Source organism: Haliaeetus albicilla, chromosome 5 (genome assembly GCF_947461875.1).
Source record: "Haliaeetus albicilla chromosome 5, bHalAlb1.1, whole genome shotgun sequence".
Lineage (NCBI taxonomy): Eukaryota > Metazoa > Chordata > Aves > Accipitriformes > Accipitridae > Haliaeetus > Haliaeetus albicilla.
Genome location: NC_091487.1, coordinates 10,161,227 through 10,180,232, shown reverse-complemented (window position 1 = coordinate 10,180,232; position 19,006 = coordinate 10,161,227). Strand labels below are relative to the sequence as shown.

Genomic DNA, 19,006 nt, shown 5'->3' with positions numbered 1-19,006 from the left:
AATATAAAATATTTATATATATGTATATGAAGAGAAAAATAATTTTGAATGTGATGGAGACCTATGAGCAGATCATGTCTATGGAAATATCAGTGATTAAACACATATTTTTATGAGAAAATTTCATTGGTGATCTTTTGAGAAAAATATTTACTGATATTTTAATGTATTACAGAGCTTATCTGGGCCTGCTCTATCAGTGGATACTTAACAAAAAAAAAAAAGCTGACTCGCTAGAGAATGTTTTTTTACCCTAACGCAAGATTGTGACTTTATCCGAAACCTATAGTCTTGCCCAGGATATTTAAAAAGCTGCAAATACTGTGTGGGATTTTTTTGTTCTCATGAATATTCATGTTAGTAAGTTTAAACACGTGCCTAAGTCTTAAGAAGAGACTAGCGTGTATTTTCTGGTCTATTTCCACACAGCACAATACTACAGTGTTATCCAAACTTTGTAAACAAATCAAATATCTACCTGGCTTATTCTTTCCTTTTTGTAGTGGGCTGTAGAGTGAATGTGTTCTAGCTCTTCTTTCCCAGCAATTTTTCTTTTGAGGCTGAATTGGACTCTGTACGGCTCGGAATATTGGAGAATCTTGAGTGCATCTTCATATTTGATATTATCGAAAAATATTGTAGCGCTTAGAAGCTGATCACCTGCAAGTGGAATCAGACATCATTTTAATTAGTTTGTGTTTTCTTGCACTTTTTCAAATGCTGTTGAATTAATACCCACAAAAAAAATTTACCACATCCTATTTATTTAAAACATGAAATTCTGTTCACATAACAGAATCATAGAATAGTTAAGGCTGGAAAGGACCTCTGGAGATCATCCAGTCTAAGTGCCCTGCTCAGGGAAGGATCAGCTACGGCCAGTTGTTCAGCTCTATGTGCAGTCAGGTTTTGAATATCTCCAAGCATGGTGACTCCACAACATCTCTGGAAAACCTGTTGCAGTGTCTGACCACCCTGACAGTAACAAAGGTTTTTTTCTTATATTTTTCAGTATTTAGACTCTGGACTTCTGTTCTTGTTTAAATCATTATTTATTGCAGTTTTGCAGCATACTCTTTGTGAAAGAATCAAAGGCAGGTTCTTCATGAATGTTATGAATTGGGTTTTGGTTGTTTTTTTTTCATTTTAGTTGCGTATACACTACTTTCTATGTATCTTTTTCACTGTTGCAGTGAAAATTAGAAATTTTTTTATGGTATTAAAAAAAATCAAATTTTGTTATTTTTAAAGAAACTGATCTTTGAAATTATTAATATGGAAAGGATAAGCTCACACATAATATTAGTTGGTTTGGGATCTACTATTTCTATTACCTAAAGAGTTGACAGATCAGGTAGGTATCTATATGCACACACAACTACATACCTGATTGTTTTATGATATATTAAAAAAACCCACAAACAACAAAACAACAGAAAATCAGACTGTACCTTCTCTCAGACTAAATATTTTTGAAGCAGGAGATTCCTTAAGTACTTTTTTAATAAATATTCCTTCATTTCCTCCACCCGTCACACTAAAACCACTAGCACCAGCTTCCACTTCTGTTTTCAGGGTCACTTCCATGATTTCCTAGATATAGAAAAAAGTGTGAATTTACAATTTTTATTTAATTGTTATCAAAGTGTTCTACATTATTCTACAATAAAAAGTTGAGTCTCCTCAGGTATATTTTCAGTAGCTCAAGAAAGATTATCTAAAATAGAGAATGTACTTGTTCAGTGGGGGTTTGATTCTGCTCTAAATAAGAAGTAAGCACATGCATTAGGGTTATGCTGGATCAGGACCATAGAGAAAATAGGTTGTAATTTTAAAACATGAAACATATGGAAACTTTTAGGGCTGAAATACTGTATTTTCTGTGAAGATGTTAAGCACCTGAATTAGAGTCAATGGTCTGGAAAAGTCAAAGACCTAATGCTGTACTGTACTCAAACTGGAGAAGGCTAAAGAATGCTAAAAAAAATATGGAAGGACCCCAAATAGGACAGGTAAGTGTTCATGCCTGTGCCACAGCTAGGCAATTTGTGAAGTTTCTGGTCAAAACAAGTCTAAAGTGACTGTCTATTTGTCCTTCCCTCTATCCACCCATCCATGTCTGTGTGTTGTAACAAACTTTACTATTTTGCAAACCACATGCCTAAAACTACTGAGTGCTTTTAGACTGACCTGTGGATGACTCTGTTTTGATCTGTCTGTAGAATGTTTTTTGTTTTCTTCTTGAAGCTGAAAAATAATTTGCAATTATTTAGTGTTCAGAAGTCGTGCTGTTGTAAAGTACAACAGAAGTCCTACACCAGTTAAAATGCCTGGTTTAGACTAAGAACTGAGGCTGTCTTTAATGGCAACAGAGCAAAATTGGGATCTACAAGTGCGATGTACAATGTGAATGATTTAACTATATTATTCCCAGTAGTAAATTAGATGCGAAGGCCTCCCTGCATTGTACCAAAATTTGCATGAAATGAACTCCAGAGACCAATTGTATTAAGACATTGGGAGCTTTTCTGTGTTACTTATGCAGCACATTTCTCATGCTTTCATCTTTGTGAATGTACCCTTTTTTCATTTATTTGACTTCAGCGTGAATTTCAAACTATTGCCTGATTATCTTAACATGACTGTACTAATTAAATCTTTACCTTTGAATAACCAAGACGTACAGGCAATTTTGAAATATATATTAGTTAGATTCAAGCCAGCTAAATATTCTAATAGAAAATAATTGTGATTTCTTGACATTCTCTGCCCCAGGTCCTTTAAGGAATGAAGTCGAATGCATTTTTTGTGAAGAAACAAGAACATGGCCAACAACAAGTCAGTACAATATAAAACCATCAGTGAATATGGCCTTGATTTTGGTGGGGACAGGAAGACAATATTGCTGCAACAACATCCTGTTACGTGACATATGAGTCTCGGCTAGCTGTAGGAGCTAAAGCCTCTTGAATGAACTTGGTAAAGCCATGCCTGCATCAAAACTCAGTGATGAAAACTCAGTGTCTTGCCTTTAAATATTCTTCTTCTATGGAATATTCATAAACTGGAGAGGATCCTTGTGGCCTTGGACGGATGTCTTCTACTGCCACTTCATTAACCTGTGGAAAAGAAATGAGTGGTGGAAAGGAACATCCACCATTAAACAATGATGCATTTTTTTTTAGGAGAGTTTTTCTACTTGGGCATAATCTTCTGTGTACAAATCTTTCATTAGTAATGGTGGATGTAGAATAACCAATAACTCTTTCCTTAGGTCAAGAATAAATGCAATTCTCATTTAAGGATATTACTCAAGAACACAAGGGACAGACTCCTGAGAGACAAAACCAATGGTATGGTAATTTTGGTTTTCTTTATATGTATTGTATGCATCTATGGGCTAAACAGACTGAGAATACTGACAGATCAATTAGTAATAATTGAAAAAGGCAATAAAAAATCACTCCCTTGCTTTATTTGCACACTTAACCTTTGCATCCTGTGGCTTCAAACTTTATTGTCCTCTATAACCAAGCAAACCATGGAAGAGTCCCAGCAGGAATTTCTGCTGACAAGTGCTTGGCATGCTTCCTTGTGGAGTCAAATGATAGGGAACCTAAACTGGCTAAAGCTTTAAGGAAAAGTTACTGTAGTCAACAGCCATGTAATAGTTTGCTAAGTCTTGGTATTAAACTTATGCTGGTGAATCATGGCAAAGAGCAGATCACTTTATATTGAAGCATCATACCAGCTTTTCAGCTGGCAGGAGAATCCCAAGCAGAAATACAACATTTTTGATGGGGAAAAAAATTGCCAGCAAGACCCATCTGTAAATGAAATATTTAGGGTCCCATTTTAACAAGGTAACTGCCAAAACCCTGTTCCAAAAAAAATCCCACTCTAAAAAAACTCACAGAATCTTCATCCTCTGCATCCACATCAGCATCAGCATCTCCCGGAGGCTCGGCCGGTCTCAGCTGTCGTCCAGAACCTGAAAGGAGCATACAGGTTGTTGGGGTCTGTGGGAACCATGCAGAGCACAGAGCAGTCAGCTTGCAAGCTGAAGCCCTCCAGAGCAGCACACGCCTGGGGGACGTGCACGGGCTGGCTGTAGAAAGGCTTGCTTTCATTTAGATTCCTTATCTCGGATCTCATCAGGCCAGTCTTTCCAAAGATACCAGAAATACTCATATCCAGAAACGTAAAGGCTTTTGTGAAGGAAAAAAATCCCCAGATTGGAGAAAATGTACAACTAGAAGTTAGCCAGAGTTGGTTTGTGGGTTTGGTTGGGTTTTTTTTTTGATTACCAAGTGGGGCTTGAGGTGTGTATTGGGCAGGATTGTCAGGGTTTTGGCAGCAGTGTGGCTGTGGGGTGGTCTCTGTGGGAGGAGGCCATGAACCAGCCTGTGCTGGACGCAGCCACTTGCAGCCAGCTCCACCTGCAATGCTGAACCGATCGGAGGAGTTTCTGGCACCTCTGTGAAAATGTGTTTAAGAAAGAGTGGTAAACACTGAGAAAAAGAAACAACACCAGTACAGGAGGAGGAGAAAGACAGAGAAGACCACACCAGAGCAGGAGGAGAGAGGAGCGATGTCAGAGCAGGAGAAATGCTGGAGCAACATAGGATCTCAAGCTGGGGCTGGAGGAAGAAAAGCTGCCTGAGCAAGGGCAGAGAGGAGGAGGCTGGACTCCAATGAGTTGGAGGCTGGTGGAGGAACTTGCCCTGGGGCAACTGAGCATGAAGCAAGGAGTGGAAAAATAAAAGCACCCACCATCTGCTGACCCCCCAGCTCCTGCACCAACCCTTACCTCCTCAAAGGGACTGAGTGTAGCCCACAGTGAGGGGATGGGAGACCAGAAAGAGGGGAGGTGTATGGAGGGGAACTGAGGTGTTTTTCCCTGAGTGGTTTCATTTTTTTTAAAATATCAGAATCAGTAATTAGAAGTTCACTGATTGGCAATAAATTAAATTGATTGAAATTCCCCGTCTTGAAACTCTTCCTTGCTTCTGACAGAGGTCTTAAGACAAGAGTCAGAGAGTAAACATCATGAACATTTGATAGTCATAAAAACACTGTTTTCTTCTTTTTAATAGTATTGAGGGCAGAGAGAGATGAGGTGAAGGAGATGGGTTGTTTAAAGGTATGATTCTGCTGGAATGCCTTAAATTGGGCACTGAAGAATGAAAACAGCATGAATACATCATCATTTTCAGAGAACCAGGCTTATCCAGTAGAGGACAGTGTGGCTGAATTACACATTCCCTGATACACAGGCTATTCTAATACATGCCCCAGTCCTTGTCCTGGTAACTCTGTCTCTTTCCTGTCTCTGTGCTCCATTTTTTTCAAGCCATCAGGCTGTCTAGCTCTCCCACAGCCAGTTCTGCAACTGCCACTAGTATACATCGTTTTGGCTCTGCTAAACAGATCCTCTGGCTTAAAAATATGCTTGAACACTAGAGAAGACAACTGCAAGCAGAACTGTGCAACTCATTCATTGTTGACATTAAATGAAGAATCCTTGGGATGGAACACAACATTTCTGGATGTGGATATTACATGCTGTGTGTGCAGACAAGCTGGCACGACTGATGCATGTATGAAATCACTCTAACTTACACAAGTTACCAAGCTCTTGTTAAAATGGCTGTGATTTTGCTAGCCTTTCTTCATAGTTTTCTGATCTCTTCTTACATTTATTTTTTCATTGACTTTTTTGAAGATGAAATTACTTAGTACAGGCAGGGTTTTGAAAGAGTTATGCCACATGATCAGTGATGGACCACTTCGTTAAGATGAATGGAAATAGTGTACTTCCAGTGGGAATATCCCATGTCAGTCTGTGGGCCAAGTTTCCAAACTTGATTGATAGACTAGAAGGCATCCTCATTAGTCATATGTACATCATCTTAATCAGCTCTCCTGTGGTATTTTAGCTCTAGAGAACTAGGATCAACTCAGAATACATCAGGGCTGCCAGACCATGCCTCCTTTAGCCTTCACAGGACTAGTCCCAATGCCTATGATGGACAATTCTAGAAAATGGTCTTAATGCAGACCCTAATTCAGACTAAAGATCTGCATAAATTGGCTTGACTATTTTTAAAAAACTCTAGTATATGCAATTTTCAGAAGCTCAAGAAAATTATGAAATGAGCATAACCTTGTTAAAAAATTTAGATGTGGATTTATGAATCTGATTTTAGGCATTTCTGCTTGAAAATTCTGGAATCCATTCATGAATCTCTTTACCACATATATTTTAATAAGCATCATATGAGGAGAAGAGCTGCAGGACTAAGACTTGATTGTTTAATTTGCTTAGTGCTTCTAAAAATTCAGGTGCCAACAGTGAATTTTATGGCTGTTACTATATTTCCAAGAAATAGTAAGGACTTAGTCTTGTGGCATTGCTGTGTTTTTCACTTGGGAGAATCCCACCCACAAGCCCTGCAGTCCAGTAGAATGACTTAACAGAATATTGCTTGGATCGCTAGAGCATTTGCTCTTCAGTGCAGCACTTCAAGGCTAATGACAGCATTGATCCCTAGTGGCTGCCAATAATTTTACTACTGGAAAAGAAAAAGGAAAGAATTATCTGGGAGAATTCTTGGGCTGGTTCACTGCTGTTTCTCTTGTTTTACTCTGGTGTAACTTCACTGACATTTTAGTTGTCTAGAACAGAAGCAATGCAAGTATGGGGTGCTCCGTTCTCAGGACTTGAATGGTCCTGTATAGTCTGTGCTGTTGATTTTTCACCATCCAGTGGGGCATATCCTTTGAGTCTAGGGTACTGCAGCTATCCTATGCGTTCTAACAGAGGTGAAACTTTTAAACCCAGATGTTTTAAACAAAGGATTCTTTGAATGGTTAGGTGACCAACACCTTCAAAAATCTCCCCTTTGCTAAGACCGGGCTACTCACAAAATCCAAGAGAATTAGATCGCTTCCTGCAGTGAGACCCGAACACCTATTTCCCATCGGGATGCCATTTTAAAGCAACAAGTGACACTGCCAATTCTTGTTCAGCATGGATGTAGAGAGATAGACCTGGCCTGGATGACACCTCATCTGGGCCTGGACCAGGAGAGAAGTTTCATATTTTTCACCAGCTGTTGATCAAGCAAAGCAGTGGTGTATGAGGCACAAGGGTGGCTTCACATCCTTGGCCAAGTATTGGCAAGCAATTGCTCTCCTTGTCCTTGCTAGAGGGGCTGTGGATCAAGGTTTGCCAAAATGTCACCAGAAAAATCCCCTGCTGTTAAAAGGAAAAACTGTCAGCATAAAAGGCCTCTTTCACCCAACTCATGATGGGTAGGAAGGGACAGAGTCCTCCTGTGAAAGCCTTTAGTAAACTGTTACCTCTCCTAAATAGTGATAGCTGGACTCTTTCCTACAAAATGGACCAACAGATTACTGTTCCCAGGGCTAATAGAGATGTGGCTGAGATTGCATGAAGGGACATCAGCTACACAAATGACCTTCCCTCCCAAAGCTCCACACCAAGACCTTGTCATCCACCCTGATTTCCCCAAACTCTGCCTACTCTGCCCCTCTACCATAGCTAACCCATGTCATAAAAGCCTTCTTGTGCCCCTGATTCCTACTGTAGACTAAGATTTGCTTCAGATTTTTTCCCGATTCAGAGTACTTTAAAAGCAAATCTGTAAGAGGGGAATTACAGTACATTGATGATTTCCATTTTCAGCAAAGCCTTCTTTCTGTGTATAAAAGACTGTGCCAATAAACTGTGATTTATATGCATGTCATTCTCATGCCCCAAATAGCAGTAATGCCAACATTTTATAGGTTTTAACTTTTTTTATAAACCTTGGACAATCAATGCTTTGTTCAAAATGTTTTCATAAACAAGATGGAATTTACATCAGTGACTACTTCTAATAGCCACTGAACTGACTTCAGAACAAGGGAATTTTTTGAAAGTACGCAGTAGGAGTTATATAGTCTGGAACATTTTCATATCATATGACTGAAAAGTGTATTTGCTTTTTTAAATGCAATTTAAAAAAAATATTTTATCTTTAATCTAACAACTCAGCTGGACTGCTTTGGGTAAAACCACAAAAACATAAAACCAGGTTATTTTTTTGGTATTCACATTTGGTGGGTAACAGTCTCCAAAACCACATTTGAGACATTATAATCAATTTCAAGTGTGACAGTGTCATTGAATTCAAGTCAATTGTGCCTTAATTTGTTGTATAAACTGAAGAGAAACCTAACTTTAATTGGGACACTGGCATATAAAATTACCATAATCTGTACACTTTAAAATCAAATAAAACAGCAAATGAGAATTCCAGAGATGCTGTTAAAAAAGAAACAATAACATCCTTTCCCGATCATCCTAGCTTCCTTGCTTACAAATTATATCACTTTCTCTGCAATTCTTAGATTTGTGCTTTCTGCTTTTTAAGATTTTATAGTAAAGTTATGTTTGCATATGGATGTAGTGAATTTAAGTAATCTGCTCTTATCTTTAAGCATATAACTTTTCCTTGCATCTACTTCTTAGGCATTATCTTTCCTGCTAAAAGTGGCTTTGTTCTGTTCTATTTTATTTAATTTTGTTCTGTTTTGTCAGAGAGAACTAAAATGCTGTTGTTGTGTTGTTTTCCCTGGGATTTTAATGTAGATCAGTTAAAACTGACAAGAGTAGCAATGGTTGCAGTGCACACATTTCTTACAAAGATGCAGGTTAAATATTGCTCATTCTCAGGTAAAATCTTCACCAGGAGAAGAGGTTCCTTCTTGCCATGTACTGACTGGTATGAATTATCTTAACTTCACTTCAACAACTAGTTTCTCTTAACAGACAGAAACCTGATCTGTGGTAAACATCTGTCCACAGGTGAAAACGTGCATGCTTTGCTCACTCATTTATTATTATTTGTTAATATATGAAGGTCACAGCCTGTGCCTTTTCTGCACTAGGATTTTGATGTTTGCTAGTTACCATTTCTTAGCTATGATAAGAAACAAGCAGTCCTGTTTGAGCAGTATTGTGGAAATAATAGCTTTGAGCCCATAGCCAGTTAGAAGACTCATGCCTTGACATGCGGGCAAGGCTGGGCCATCATTAGATCAGGTCTCGTCTGACAGCGCAAAGCACGCTCTGGGCACATAACTTGATTTGTATTATTAATAAGGAGAAGGAGGAGTGAATAGGTGCAAGACAAACAACAACAATAATAATTTAGTATCATTGTCATTGTTGGCACTGTGTTTGACCCAGCAAAGAATTCATACATGTAGGTCAGAAGTTTTCACAGTGCTCCCTCATGTGCTTATGCCTTGTTGCAAATAAGGTTGTGCATCGCTGCTGTCATGGACAGCTTTAGCTGGCTTCTGTGTCAGACCTCTCTTCCTGCAACCCTCAGTCCCTGTACCTGTCGATCTGCCTGTCCCTGTGCCCTCTGGCACCCTGTCATCGGTCTGTTACTTCTCATGCGTGCATGGCTAGTCACTGCTAATGTACTGTCCCAGAATTCCTCCTGCTTTTTAAATTAAATCCCTTTCTCAAAACAGGTAGTGTGCCTGATATTTTTCCCACAGCTTGTTCTCCCTCTCTTGCAGGTATTGCAATTACTGGGATTCCTTTTCTTCCCTCAGAGCTCTCACAGCCTCCTGAGCAGTGCTGCTGCGAAGCCCCGCAGCCCCTTCTGATTCACTTCTTATATTTGAAATAGGGAATATTTAGAATAGTTAGAATATTTAAAATCGTGGGTCCCAGTTCAGGAAAGCACTTGATAATAGGAACGCTATGCATATGCTTGGCATTCATCTTGGCCTCTCAAGAGCACTTTTTCAGATAGGTAAGTTCACCTGACTTTAGTTCACTAAGAGAAATTTTTCACTTCGAGGTTATGGGCAAAAAGGCAGCAATTCAAACACTGTACTTTTTCTTTGGCAACCTCAGTGCTTCAGTTTCCATGCCTGCCTCTTTTTTATACCCATCGCAATCCACTGTCTCTATTGTTTTGATGAGTTATTAAATTAATGCACCTTGCAATGGGTTCTTTGGGTTTCCCAGGATATCCCAGAAGACTGGTGACTGACAAATAAATGTAGATCAACCAGCTAATTAAAACATCACTTCAGCTAGGCAGTGTCATCAAGCATATAAGCTATTGCATTCTTGGTTTGGTTTTCTTAAAGGTCCCATGACTGAAAAATGACCTAAATCAGATTTTTTTTAAAAGCCCTTACAGACAAAGTTACATTGACAGCAAAAGGACCACCTTTTCCATCTCAGCTACCATTTTCTGAATACGAACGTGAATTTTTGGCACTTAACAGAACTACATTCACCAGTTTCCAAAATCAGCGGTGCTAAAGATCTCTGAATCCGCAAGAAGATGTTTGTGTTCTGTTAACTGCATCAGTTAGCTTGACAGGACAGAATTTGCCGATCCCACCAAAAATGTTGTGCAAATGATATGTACAAGCACAAAAACAGCTACTTAGTATCATCAGCGGCCTGAAATATTTCACTGTTTCTCTTTGTTTCCCCCTGAGTTTTTTTTCCCAGGCTCAAGTCACAAATAGAAGTGGTGACCTAATGCTACATTAAAGAGGACTAAAAGCCTAGCGATACTGCAGTGCTTCAAGGTCTATTGTTAAAAAGAAACAAACCAGGGCAGATTTGTTGTCCAGGACTGCTGTCTGGAGGCTACACAGCAAAGAGCATCTGCTCTAACACTGCACCTTGGGTTCCACTGTGAATTTCCTTAAGTGTACATGCCAGGTAACAACTGTAAAGGCCGCGAACAAGAACAACTAGGAACACACGAGTGTAGCAGGGTGAGAGGCTTGGCTGTGGCAGTTCTGAGCAATCGTCCTCACCACCCAAATCCTCCTGGGCAGTCTGGTGGAGGAGTCACGTCCTTCCAAGCAAGCAATGCTGGAGGAAAATGATCCTGCGAGCATCAGTTGGCAAAATAAGAATCCGAAAGTGTCTGCAAATACACTCTTTCATACATGTGCTGTGTTCCTTGAGGAAGCTGCCACAAGGTTTAAAGCACAGCTCATGGCACAGACTCTTGCACAGTCTGTGTAGGCTTGACCATGAGCTCCAGCACACCCGTGGCATTCCCAGTAAGCAGCTCCAACAGTGCTGGGGGAAACCATCAGCGAAAAATCAAGAGGTTCATCTTCTACAGAGATTTCCTAGCACATTCCAGAGACCTGGATTCATTCCATTGTCCCGCAAGAGCCCACGGACTGAGTTACAACAACTGCTGGGCAGGGCTCTGGGGCACGGCAGGACCGCAGCGGGAATGCTGTGCCTGTCACTCTATCCGGGCAGGATCCATGGCAATGGGGAGATGCGGGCGCAATGACACAGAGAAGGCTGCCTCTCCCAGCCCTCATCTCAGGAATGTAATGTTACTTCACTTGAACCACTGCCAGCGGGACAGCGGGGGCACCCAGTAGCTCCACCTAGACGAACCAGCTTGTCAGCTCTGAAATGAACGGTTGCCACAGCAGAAAAAGAAGCCTTTCTGCCTCAGAAAAAAAGTGATAAAGTGAGGAATAGCACCTCTCCTTTAGCATTTACGCTCTGCCCTGTGCTGGGAGTAGGACCCTCCCCACCAAGCCCTGAAATTCTGGTCTCCCTAACTGTTTCTCTGGGATGAAGGCAAAGGACTAGTCTGTGGCATGAAGATAAAGATTTCGCTGCTAAAGGGGTTTAACAGGCCTTGCTATCTGCAGGATGCTATCAGAACCAGCTAGGCCTGCGTTTAAGCTGTCCTCCCGCCTTTGTTTTGCGTTTGGTTTGGCAATGCCCCCTGGCTGCACTCCGTCACTGAGCTGCATGCTTGTACTGCCATGAATGCAGCTCAGGCTCCCGAGCCAAAAGCAGGGGCTTGTAGCACAGCAGAGCTCAAGGGGCAGCTACTCCCAAATAACCAATGCGTGAATAGTTTCCTTCCATTCAAGGCATGAACAAGATGTTTTGATTCAGTGCCTTGGTATGTTAAGCTGCCCTTGTCGGCAGTTAGAGTACTCATTAACAGCCTTCAAATCATCTCATCTCAAAACCTCCCGAAAAGAGAAAATATACGTAAGTTACAATCATCAGTCTCCTTGCCTGGCCGGAGACCTGTTTGTGAAGTTAGCTCCTACTTTTATCAAAAGGAACGGTACTCTGCTCTGCAAAGTACATCCAAGTAGAGAAATGTCTAGGGAATTTAGGTTTCTTGCAGACCATACTGAGCTCTATAGGATTTTATAGAGCATTTTCTACAGGTTGCCTAATATCAAGGAGGATGTGGAAGAGCGCTAGCAACTAAGAACAGATATAAACACTACCATAAAAAGAGAAACTAACAGCCCCCAGATGCAAAAGCGAGTGAATGGCTTTCCTGTAAGTGTGTATTTATTGATAAGCTCTGCCCACAGATTTAAAACCATTAAAAGCATGCCTGCTCACACTTCACAATAGGAGCAAAACCTTTAGTGAGACTGATCAGAAAGGAGCTCTTTATTCTTACAGCAGTCCATCTTTCCTCTGATGGTAAAGATAAACTTAATAGAATCCATAGGACCTTTCAGAGCATGAGCATAAATCACTCTGGTGGGGCTCTGCACAGACTTTCTCAGCTTGAGTCATATTTAAACATGAAAAGCACAGAGGACTATTTTTTTTGCAATTGTCAAATTGAAATTTCCCAGATCCTGGGTTAATGAGTTTCATCCAGCTATCACCATTTTTTGGTTGCTTAGCTATATAGGAAATGTAGCTTGGCCAGATCCACATAACTCTTCTGGTACAAGAATAAAATATTTACTAAAATATTTTATTAGTCCAATATTTCACCTGTTGCTAAAAAAGAGTAATGTTTCCTAGGAGTAACACAGTGTTTGAAAATAAGCTCTCAACCAAAGTTTGTTGTGAGAACATGATTAGAATGATGTCCAAAAGAGACAGCAAAAGCAGGCGGCAGTGGTTGATACCTGAATTTCTCTCTCCTGGTCCCTCCCCCCGCTCTCGCTAGTTAAAATACAGCTGCAAGTGGCAGGGTGGAAAAGGCAGCTGGAGAAATGCTCATGGCACCCACCAGACGACCAGAAGTTCAGTGCTGTTTCCCCTACTGAATGGTTCTCTCTCAGAAGCACAGGTTCTGCATTATCAATTGCCTGCAGGGTAGGTGTAATGTCCTGCCCTGTGTCTGTGTGTTTGCTTGTCTTAGGCAGGAATTTTCCTCTCTGAGGTTTTACGTGACAGAATGGGTTTCCAATGTGTGTTTTACTTCCTGCATAAATTCCCATGGTGTTCTGGTGTATAATTATTGTGATGATGATGTGACATTAGGACCCTCTCTGATAATTATCAATTGCGATTTTTCCAGGACTGCAGGTCCTCTATTCTCACAAAGTCAGTAAGGGAAGAGAACCACTTTTTAGCAATTGTTGTTATATATGTCCTAGCTCCCAGTCTGAACAAAAATTGCTTACCACCCTTTTGGATGGGGCAAAAGTGATTTAAAGATTCATAGCCAAATAAAGCCATAAAGACTGGTCTAATCTACTGTGGTCCTCAACAGTTTTATCTCCCGGGACTCTCAACAGTTTTATCTCTTAAGATACACTGTTTTTACTTGTGATTGATTCTCTACCAGTGCTGTAAATAGTTGCATGGATACCCAGCTAAAATGTCCTAGGGTGTCACTGTCCCTCTGGATAGTCTGGATTTCAAGAAGGACTTCAGGGGCATGTTGCAAGTGAAGTGCTCTCACTTGCTCACCAGCTTCAGAAACCCCAGCAGAAACTACTCTGCAGTTATTTGGTTATCCTATACATTGATTAGGCACGTTGCAGCTTTTTTCCCTCTGAAAGAAATCCCTTCACCTACATAACAAACTAGACTTGGAAAGTGAATGCAAAGCTGCCTTCGTCTCGGAGCCAGGGGCAGTTGATACCTACTATCCTCCCTGTTAGATAGCTGTGAACTCAGCTCTTATCATGACTTGCCTAGAAGCAGAGGCAGGTGGGTGCCTGTTGCAGATAAGGCCCATAAAGCTCATGAAAATTAACTTTCCCACATTCCTTCTCCTCGCTGATTCACCCCCCCAAGAATCCAGGCTTCTCCCAGAGCAGATTGCTTGTTCCACTGCCAAAACACAGCCCTGCTCAGATTTAGAAATGAATCAAATGAATACATTTATTAAAAATGATCGTTCTGCCCATGTAAGCTTGATTGGCAGCCCTGGAAACTCAATTTCTCTGGCCGCAGAGTCTGTATTGCTTGAGAAGCAGTGGCCGTAACCCCAAGCTGTCTCTTAAGGGAGCCCAGTACTGACCCAGAGAGGTAGCAAGGGAAGTTGACTACTCTTTGTCCTCTCTCTGACACATTAAAGGAAGATGCTAGTTCTTGGTGCTTTTAGTAGAGAGCACATTTGTCCCCTAAGAATAGGTTTTAAGATAAGAATAGAGGATCTACTAACATTATACAAAAAGCCCAAAGCAACTGATACAGGCTTTATAGAAATGGCACTTACCACTCCAAATCACAAACAGACTTTTCAGCCCAAACTGTTCTTCCAAACCACTGCTTAAAAATATCCCCATCAGAATCAATGCGCAGTAAAAATTTTTGTATTTATATATAAATACAAACATATACATATGTACATATATATAGAGAGAGAGTTCACTTTAAAGATCCGTATGGTCTAGGAAGACTTTCATTTCTCTTTACTCCATTGATAAAATCTAGTGCAAAATTAAGCGCCCAGATGCAGCAATATTAATGGAGTGATGTTACTTTGGCCCTCTCTCTGGTATACTGGGCATAGCTCCTCTCAAAAGAGGAATGCAGCAAAAACCTTGTATTTTTTCCACAACCTTTTATGGGGGCTTTTATATAAACATCTGCCCTTGGAAACAGGTTTTCAGTTTGAGAGAAAATTCCCTGGGCAACTTGTTTGGATGTAAATCACCATAGAAGAAAATATCTTTTAAGCTTTTAAATTCCTTTATGTATATGTAATACAAGAGATATGGGAAAAAGGTGACAGAAAATTATTATGGGAAAATATTTTATGTCAAAGATAAAGTTAGCAGTTCCCTCACTTTGTTAAGATAAAAATATTTTCTGTCAATAAACAGTGGTGGTAGCAAAATAGTATTTGGCACAGCTCATTTTCTCTTTTGTTTGTGTGGTGTAAGAGAGTCCCTTTAAAATTAGAGAGAATTTCTGGATGCAGACTGAGTTTACAAAAGCATAAAAGCTCATTTACAGATAAATTAATCCATCAAGTCAGATAAATAATTTAATTAGTACAGTTCTGTTCATATCAATGTAATTCAAATCTGAATAAATGGACTATAAACTTGGGTTTCAGTCCAAAAAAAGTCAGATTTCTAAAGAATTCAACAGATGACCTACCAAATTCTTTTCAAAAATGATGTCTCCTTATTTCGGTTCATTGGTTCTCACCTTTTTTGAACGTCTTTCCCTAGCAGATGTATACCTCATCCCAGCATTTTCTAAACTTGCCATTTGATAACTATCTTCTTTTACAAATTAAATCTGTGAACTTAATCTTTACTGTTTGAAATTAGAAATAATTAGATATGTAAGACTGAAAAGCATTGGAATTTTAAGCGCATGTTAAGTTATAGAAGGAAAAACTGAAGATGACAAACTTCTGTTGCATTATATTTTTGAAAAAAAGAATATTTGAATCTTTGCATGTGGTTTTTAAATGATTCAGTGCTCATTTTCCCTCTCTGCATCTTCTAGCCAGTTCTGAGGCACCCAAAAATAACAAACCAGCATGCTTGCCTAATAGATTAGAGGAAAACACAGTTTAGTTAAGGAAATATTTTTCAGTTTTACGTTTCACAGAGGCTAGCACAAATGATAGGGAGAAACCATTTTTTTGAAGACTCGTTACTGCAGTTCTGGATTTCTTTTTGATTAAACACTCAAATGGGGAGAAAGTAACTACACTGCAGTTCATCCACGTGGTAACTGGTGAATGAATTGATCTGGGTGGAGTTGTCTGAAAGCACTAAGATGACTATTTCTTGGATTTGATTATCAACCCTAAGGCTGATTCATAACATTTCCAAACATTCAAAGCATCTCTGTAATAAGAAAATAATGATATCTTATGGAGATGAGTAACTGTTTCTTTATCATAATGGTCTATTCACACACAAGTTCAATATTCCTTAACTCAGTTAAAAGAGGATGCATTCTCTTTGAACGCACATGGTAATGTTTTTCTCGATGAACAGCTGCACTAGATTAAGGCAAATGTATCAGGGAGAGTAAATTACATTTTGACCTTTAGCTAGATGAAGGGCTCTACTGAAATCAACAGACTTGTACCACTACAAAGCTAGCATAAGGAAAAGGAAGACCCCAGGGCTTCAGTTACAGTCTTTGAGATCTACTGCAAGTAGGTGGATCTGATTCTTCTCTCAGGTGGCTTCTTTAGAGTAATTTAAATCTGTGCAACAGGAGGACAATCCAGCGGCTTTTCCCCACTTTGCAGAATGGCAACAACCACCCGATTTGCAGAGCTGTGGAGAGTTTGAGTGGAAGTGGATAGAATGGGAGGCACCTGGAGATGCCCCTCAGTCCATCTGTAGGTTCTTCCGCACATCCTTGCAAAGAGTATTTTAAAACCAATGGTGGTTTACTACTTGTGCTCTCTTGTACCCTGGCTCATCCAATGGCCCCAGTGAGGACTCTGCTTTCTGTCTGTGCGCTGCAGTTCATCATGTGCAGCAGAGAGACTATTGCTCTCTGCTAAGGAAGGTGTGTTTGCGTTCCTTGCCCCACCACCACACACAGCTTACAGTCAATAAAGCCAGAAAAGGAAAACGATTGCTACCGTGAAATTATCCTGTCTGCTGTTTACAAGGTCGAATAATTTTCACTTTACTGTCAACAAATAAAAAGCTCCACCACCACCTTACTGTGACATTTTTAAATACTGCAGACCCAAAGTCCTCCATTAACTGAGATGTCAACATTTTAGCAATGACTGAAATATTTGCTTTATATAGTGCTGTTGGGGTCAGTTTTGACAGCATTCTGCATCTACACTGTTTTTTCTTCATTGTAAATACTTTGAACAGTCTTATGGGGAAGCTCTGTCCCCATTTGACCAACAGGCAGTAAAGGAAACAGAAAAGCACTGGGCTGATCTTTGAAAAAGGCAAACAGCCAGAGCTCTCCTGTTTTCAGAGAAATCGAGTGTTTGACATCTTTCAATGCAGGGCTTGATGCAACTGGGCCCAGATAGGAAAAGGGCAAAGATAACCCACGTGTAGCCAGAGTAAGTCCTACTTCAGCAGCTACTTACTGAAAACCAGGCCCTTTTACACTTCCACACCAGGTAAATCTACCGTGTTAAGGTTATCTCAAAAGGTTTTGAAAAGACGCCAGGGTCTCAAGTACGTAGGACCCAGAACCAACAACACTAAGCAAAGCACAGTGAACAGAGCCAGAGCTAAAGTGTAGGATCTCCTGAGGCATGTTCTTCTGCTTACAGGTTCGGTTCGGGAAAAGAAGTCTTTGGTTTTGGAACACAGCTTGGCCAATGCTTCGTGCTAGGACTTGTTCTTGATCCCTGGACTTCAAAAGCCCATTCTCAGAAGGCCTCTGCCCGCATGTGCAAACTTCATGTTGCTGTGGGATTATCTTCTGCAGCTGGAGCCACTGGCCCAGTTAAAAACTTCTGGACTGGTAGGTACAAGAAGGCTCTGAGGGTTTTGTTACTCTTATCACTTGGGCACATGTGTATATGACTTACACGTTACTCTGCACACCTCTGCAGCAGGGAAGGTCACAAACACTTCACAGCTACACATCTGAAGAGAGGGGGCTGAAAATGTATCTGAAAAATTTCTAGGGAAGTTTAAGTTCTCCTCACTGAGCAGTGCCAGCTCAGGGATACTGGAAAACACATTTTTCATGTATGTGTTTTTTATTAAATGCAGCTGTCAAAAAAAAGGACGGCTCATGTTCCTGAAAAGGTGCAGTGGAGAGAAGACAAATGGTTGGAATAAAACATTAACAGAAATATGCCTACTCCGCCTAGGCAAAAATCACCGCTTCTGTAGCGCCTTCACAGCAACCTTTAAACTAGCTGGCTCAGGGACCAGTAGCTGTCTAGCTGTGGGATTTCAGTGAAGGCTGTACAAACCCAACCAACTCCCCAGGAAAGTCAGTCCCTGCTGCACAAGCCACCCCTCCCCTTCCCCAGACAGGCTGGAAGGACACCAGCTCTGCACAAACTGCACCTTCCCAGCGCTGCACAGGCACAGCTGGAGAGAGACTATCTTTAACTAAGCCTCGCTCTCCCTGCCATGCTGCAGATAATGTTTTCCAAGTGTGTTGGCAGTGAACTTAAACCATCTACCGCAATCTGATAATGCTTACCTCTAATCATTTTGCTGCAGTAAAATTATGGAGGTGAAAACAGCAAAGGCAACGTGAGTGTTTGTTGTCATGATGATAATTTTCCTGTTGTTCAATAGATATAGATTCAGATTTTGTCCTCTGATCTAAATGTGTATTCTGAAGGAGTTCAGCTGGATTTATACCAGTGCAATAGCAGAATTTGGCTTGTGATCTTCAGATGACAACATCAGTTAACAGACTTGCTTATTTCTCTGTAATATATTCCTCGGGTTTTCTATGAAGTTCCTATTCAACAAGCACAATAGTCTAACTACGATGCACTTTTGTGGCAACAGTGTACCACATAAATTAAGCTAACTCTGGGTAATATCACAAAAAAATATGTGTTTATAGCTTCATGCCAGTTTCTGACTAATGCTTTTGTTTGTTGCTATAGCAAACCACACATGAATCTGATAGCCAAAAGCATGTTTATGACTAACCTTAGCTCTCTGGGGATTAAAAATATGGAATAATAAAAAAAAACCAAAACCACAACACACAATGTGAGGAGAACATGATAGGAAACACCTTTTTTGGCACAAGTTACTATGA

General features: G+C 40.4%; 1 protein-coding gene across 3 annotated transcripts in view; it reads right to left on the bottom strand.

The window, feature by feature from the left end:
* AHNAK2 (AHNAK nucleoprotein 2) overlaps window positions 1–19,006 on the bottom strand; it is a 77,837-nt gene that overhangs the window by 24,150 nt on the left and 34,681 nt on the right. For all 3 annotated transcript variants that reach the window (XM_069783290.1, XM_069783289.1, XM_009919382.2), the window contains exons 2-6: window positions 3,915–3,991; window positions 3,030–3,119; window positions 2,191–2,247; window positions 1,452–1,593; window positions 479–660 (exon numbers count right to left, since the gene is read on the bottom strand). In XM_069783290.1, the coding sequence (XP_069639391.1) occupies window positions 479–660; window positions 1,452–1,593; window positions 2,191–2,247; window positions 3,030–3,119; window positions 3,915–3,991 (548 nt within the window). The remainder of the gene's footprint in view (window positions 1–478; window positions 661–1,451; window positions 1,594–2,190; window positions 2,248–3,029; window positions 3,120–3,914; window positions 3,992–19,006) is intronic.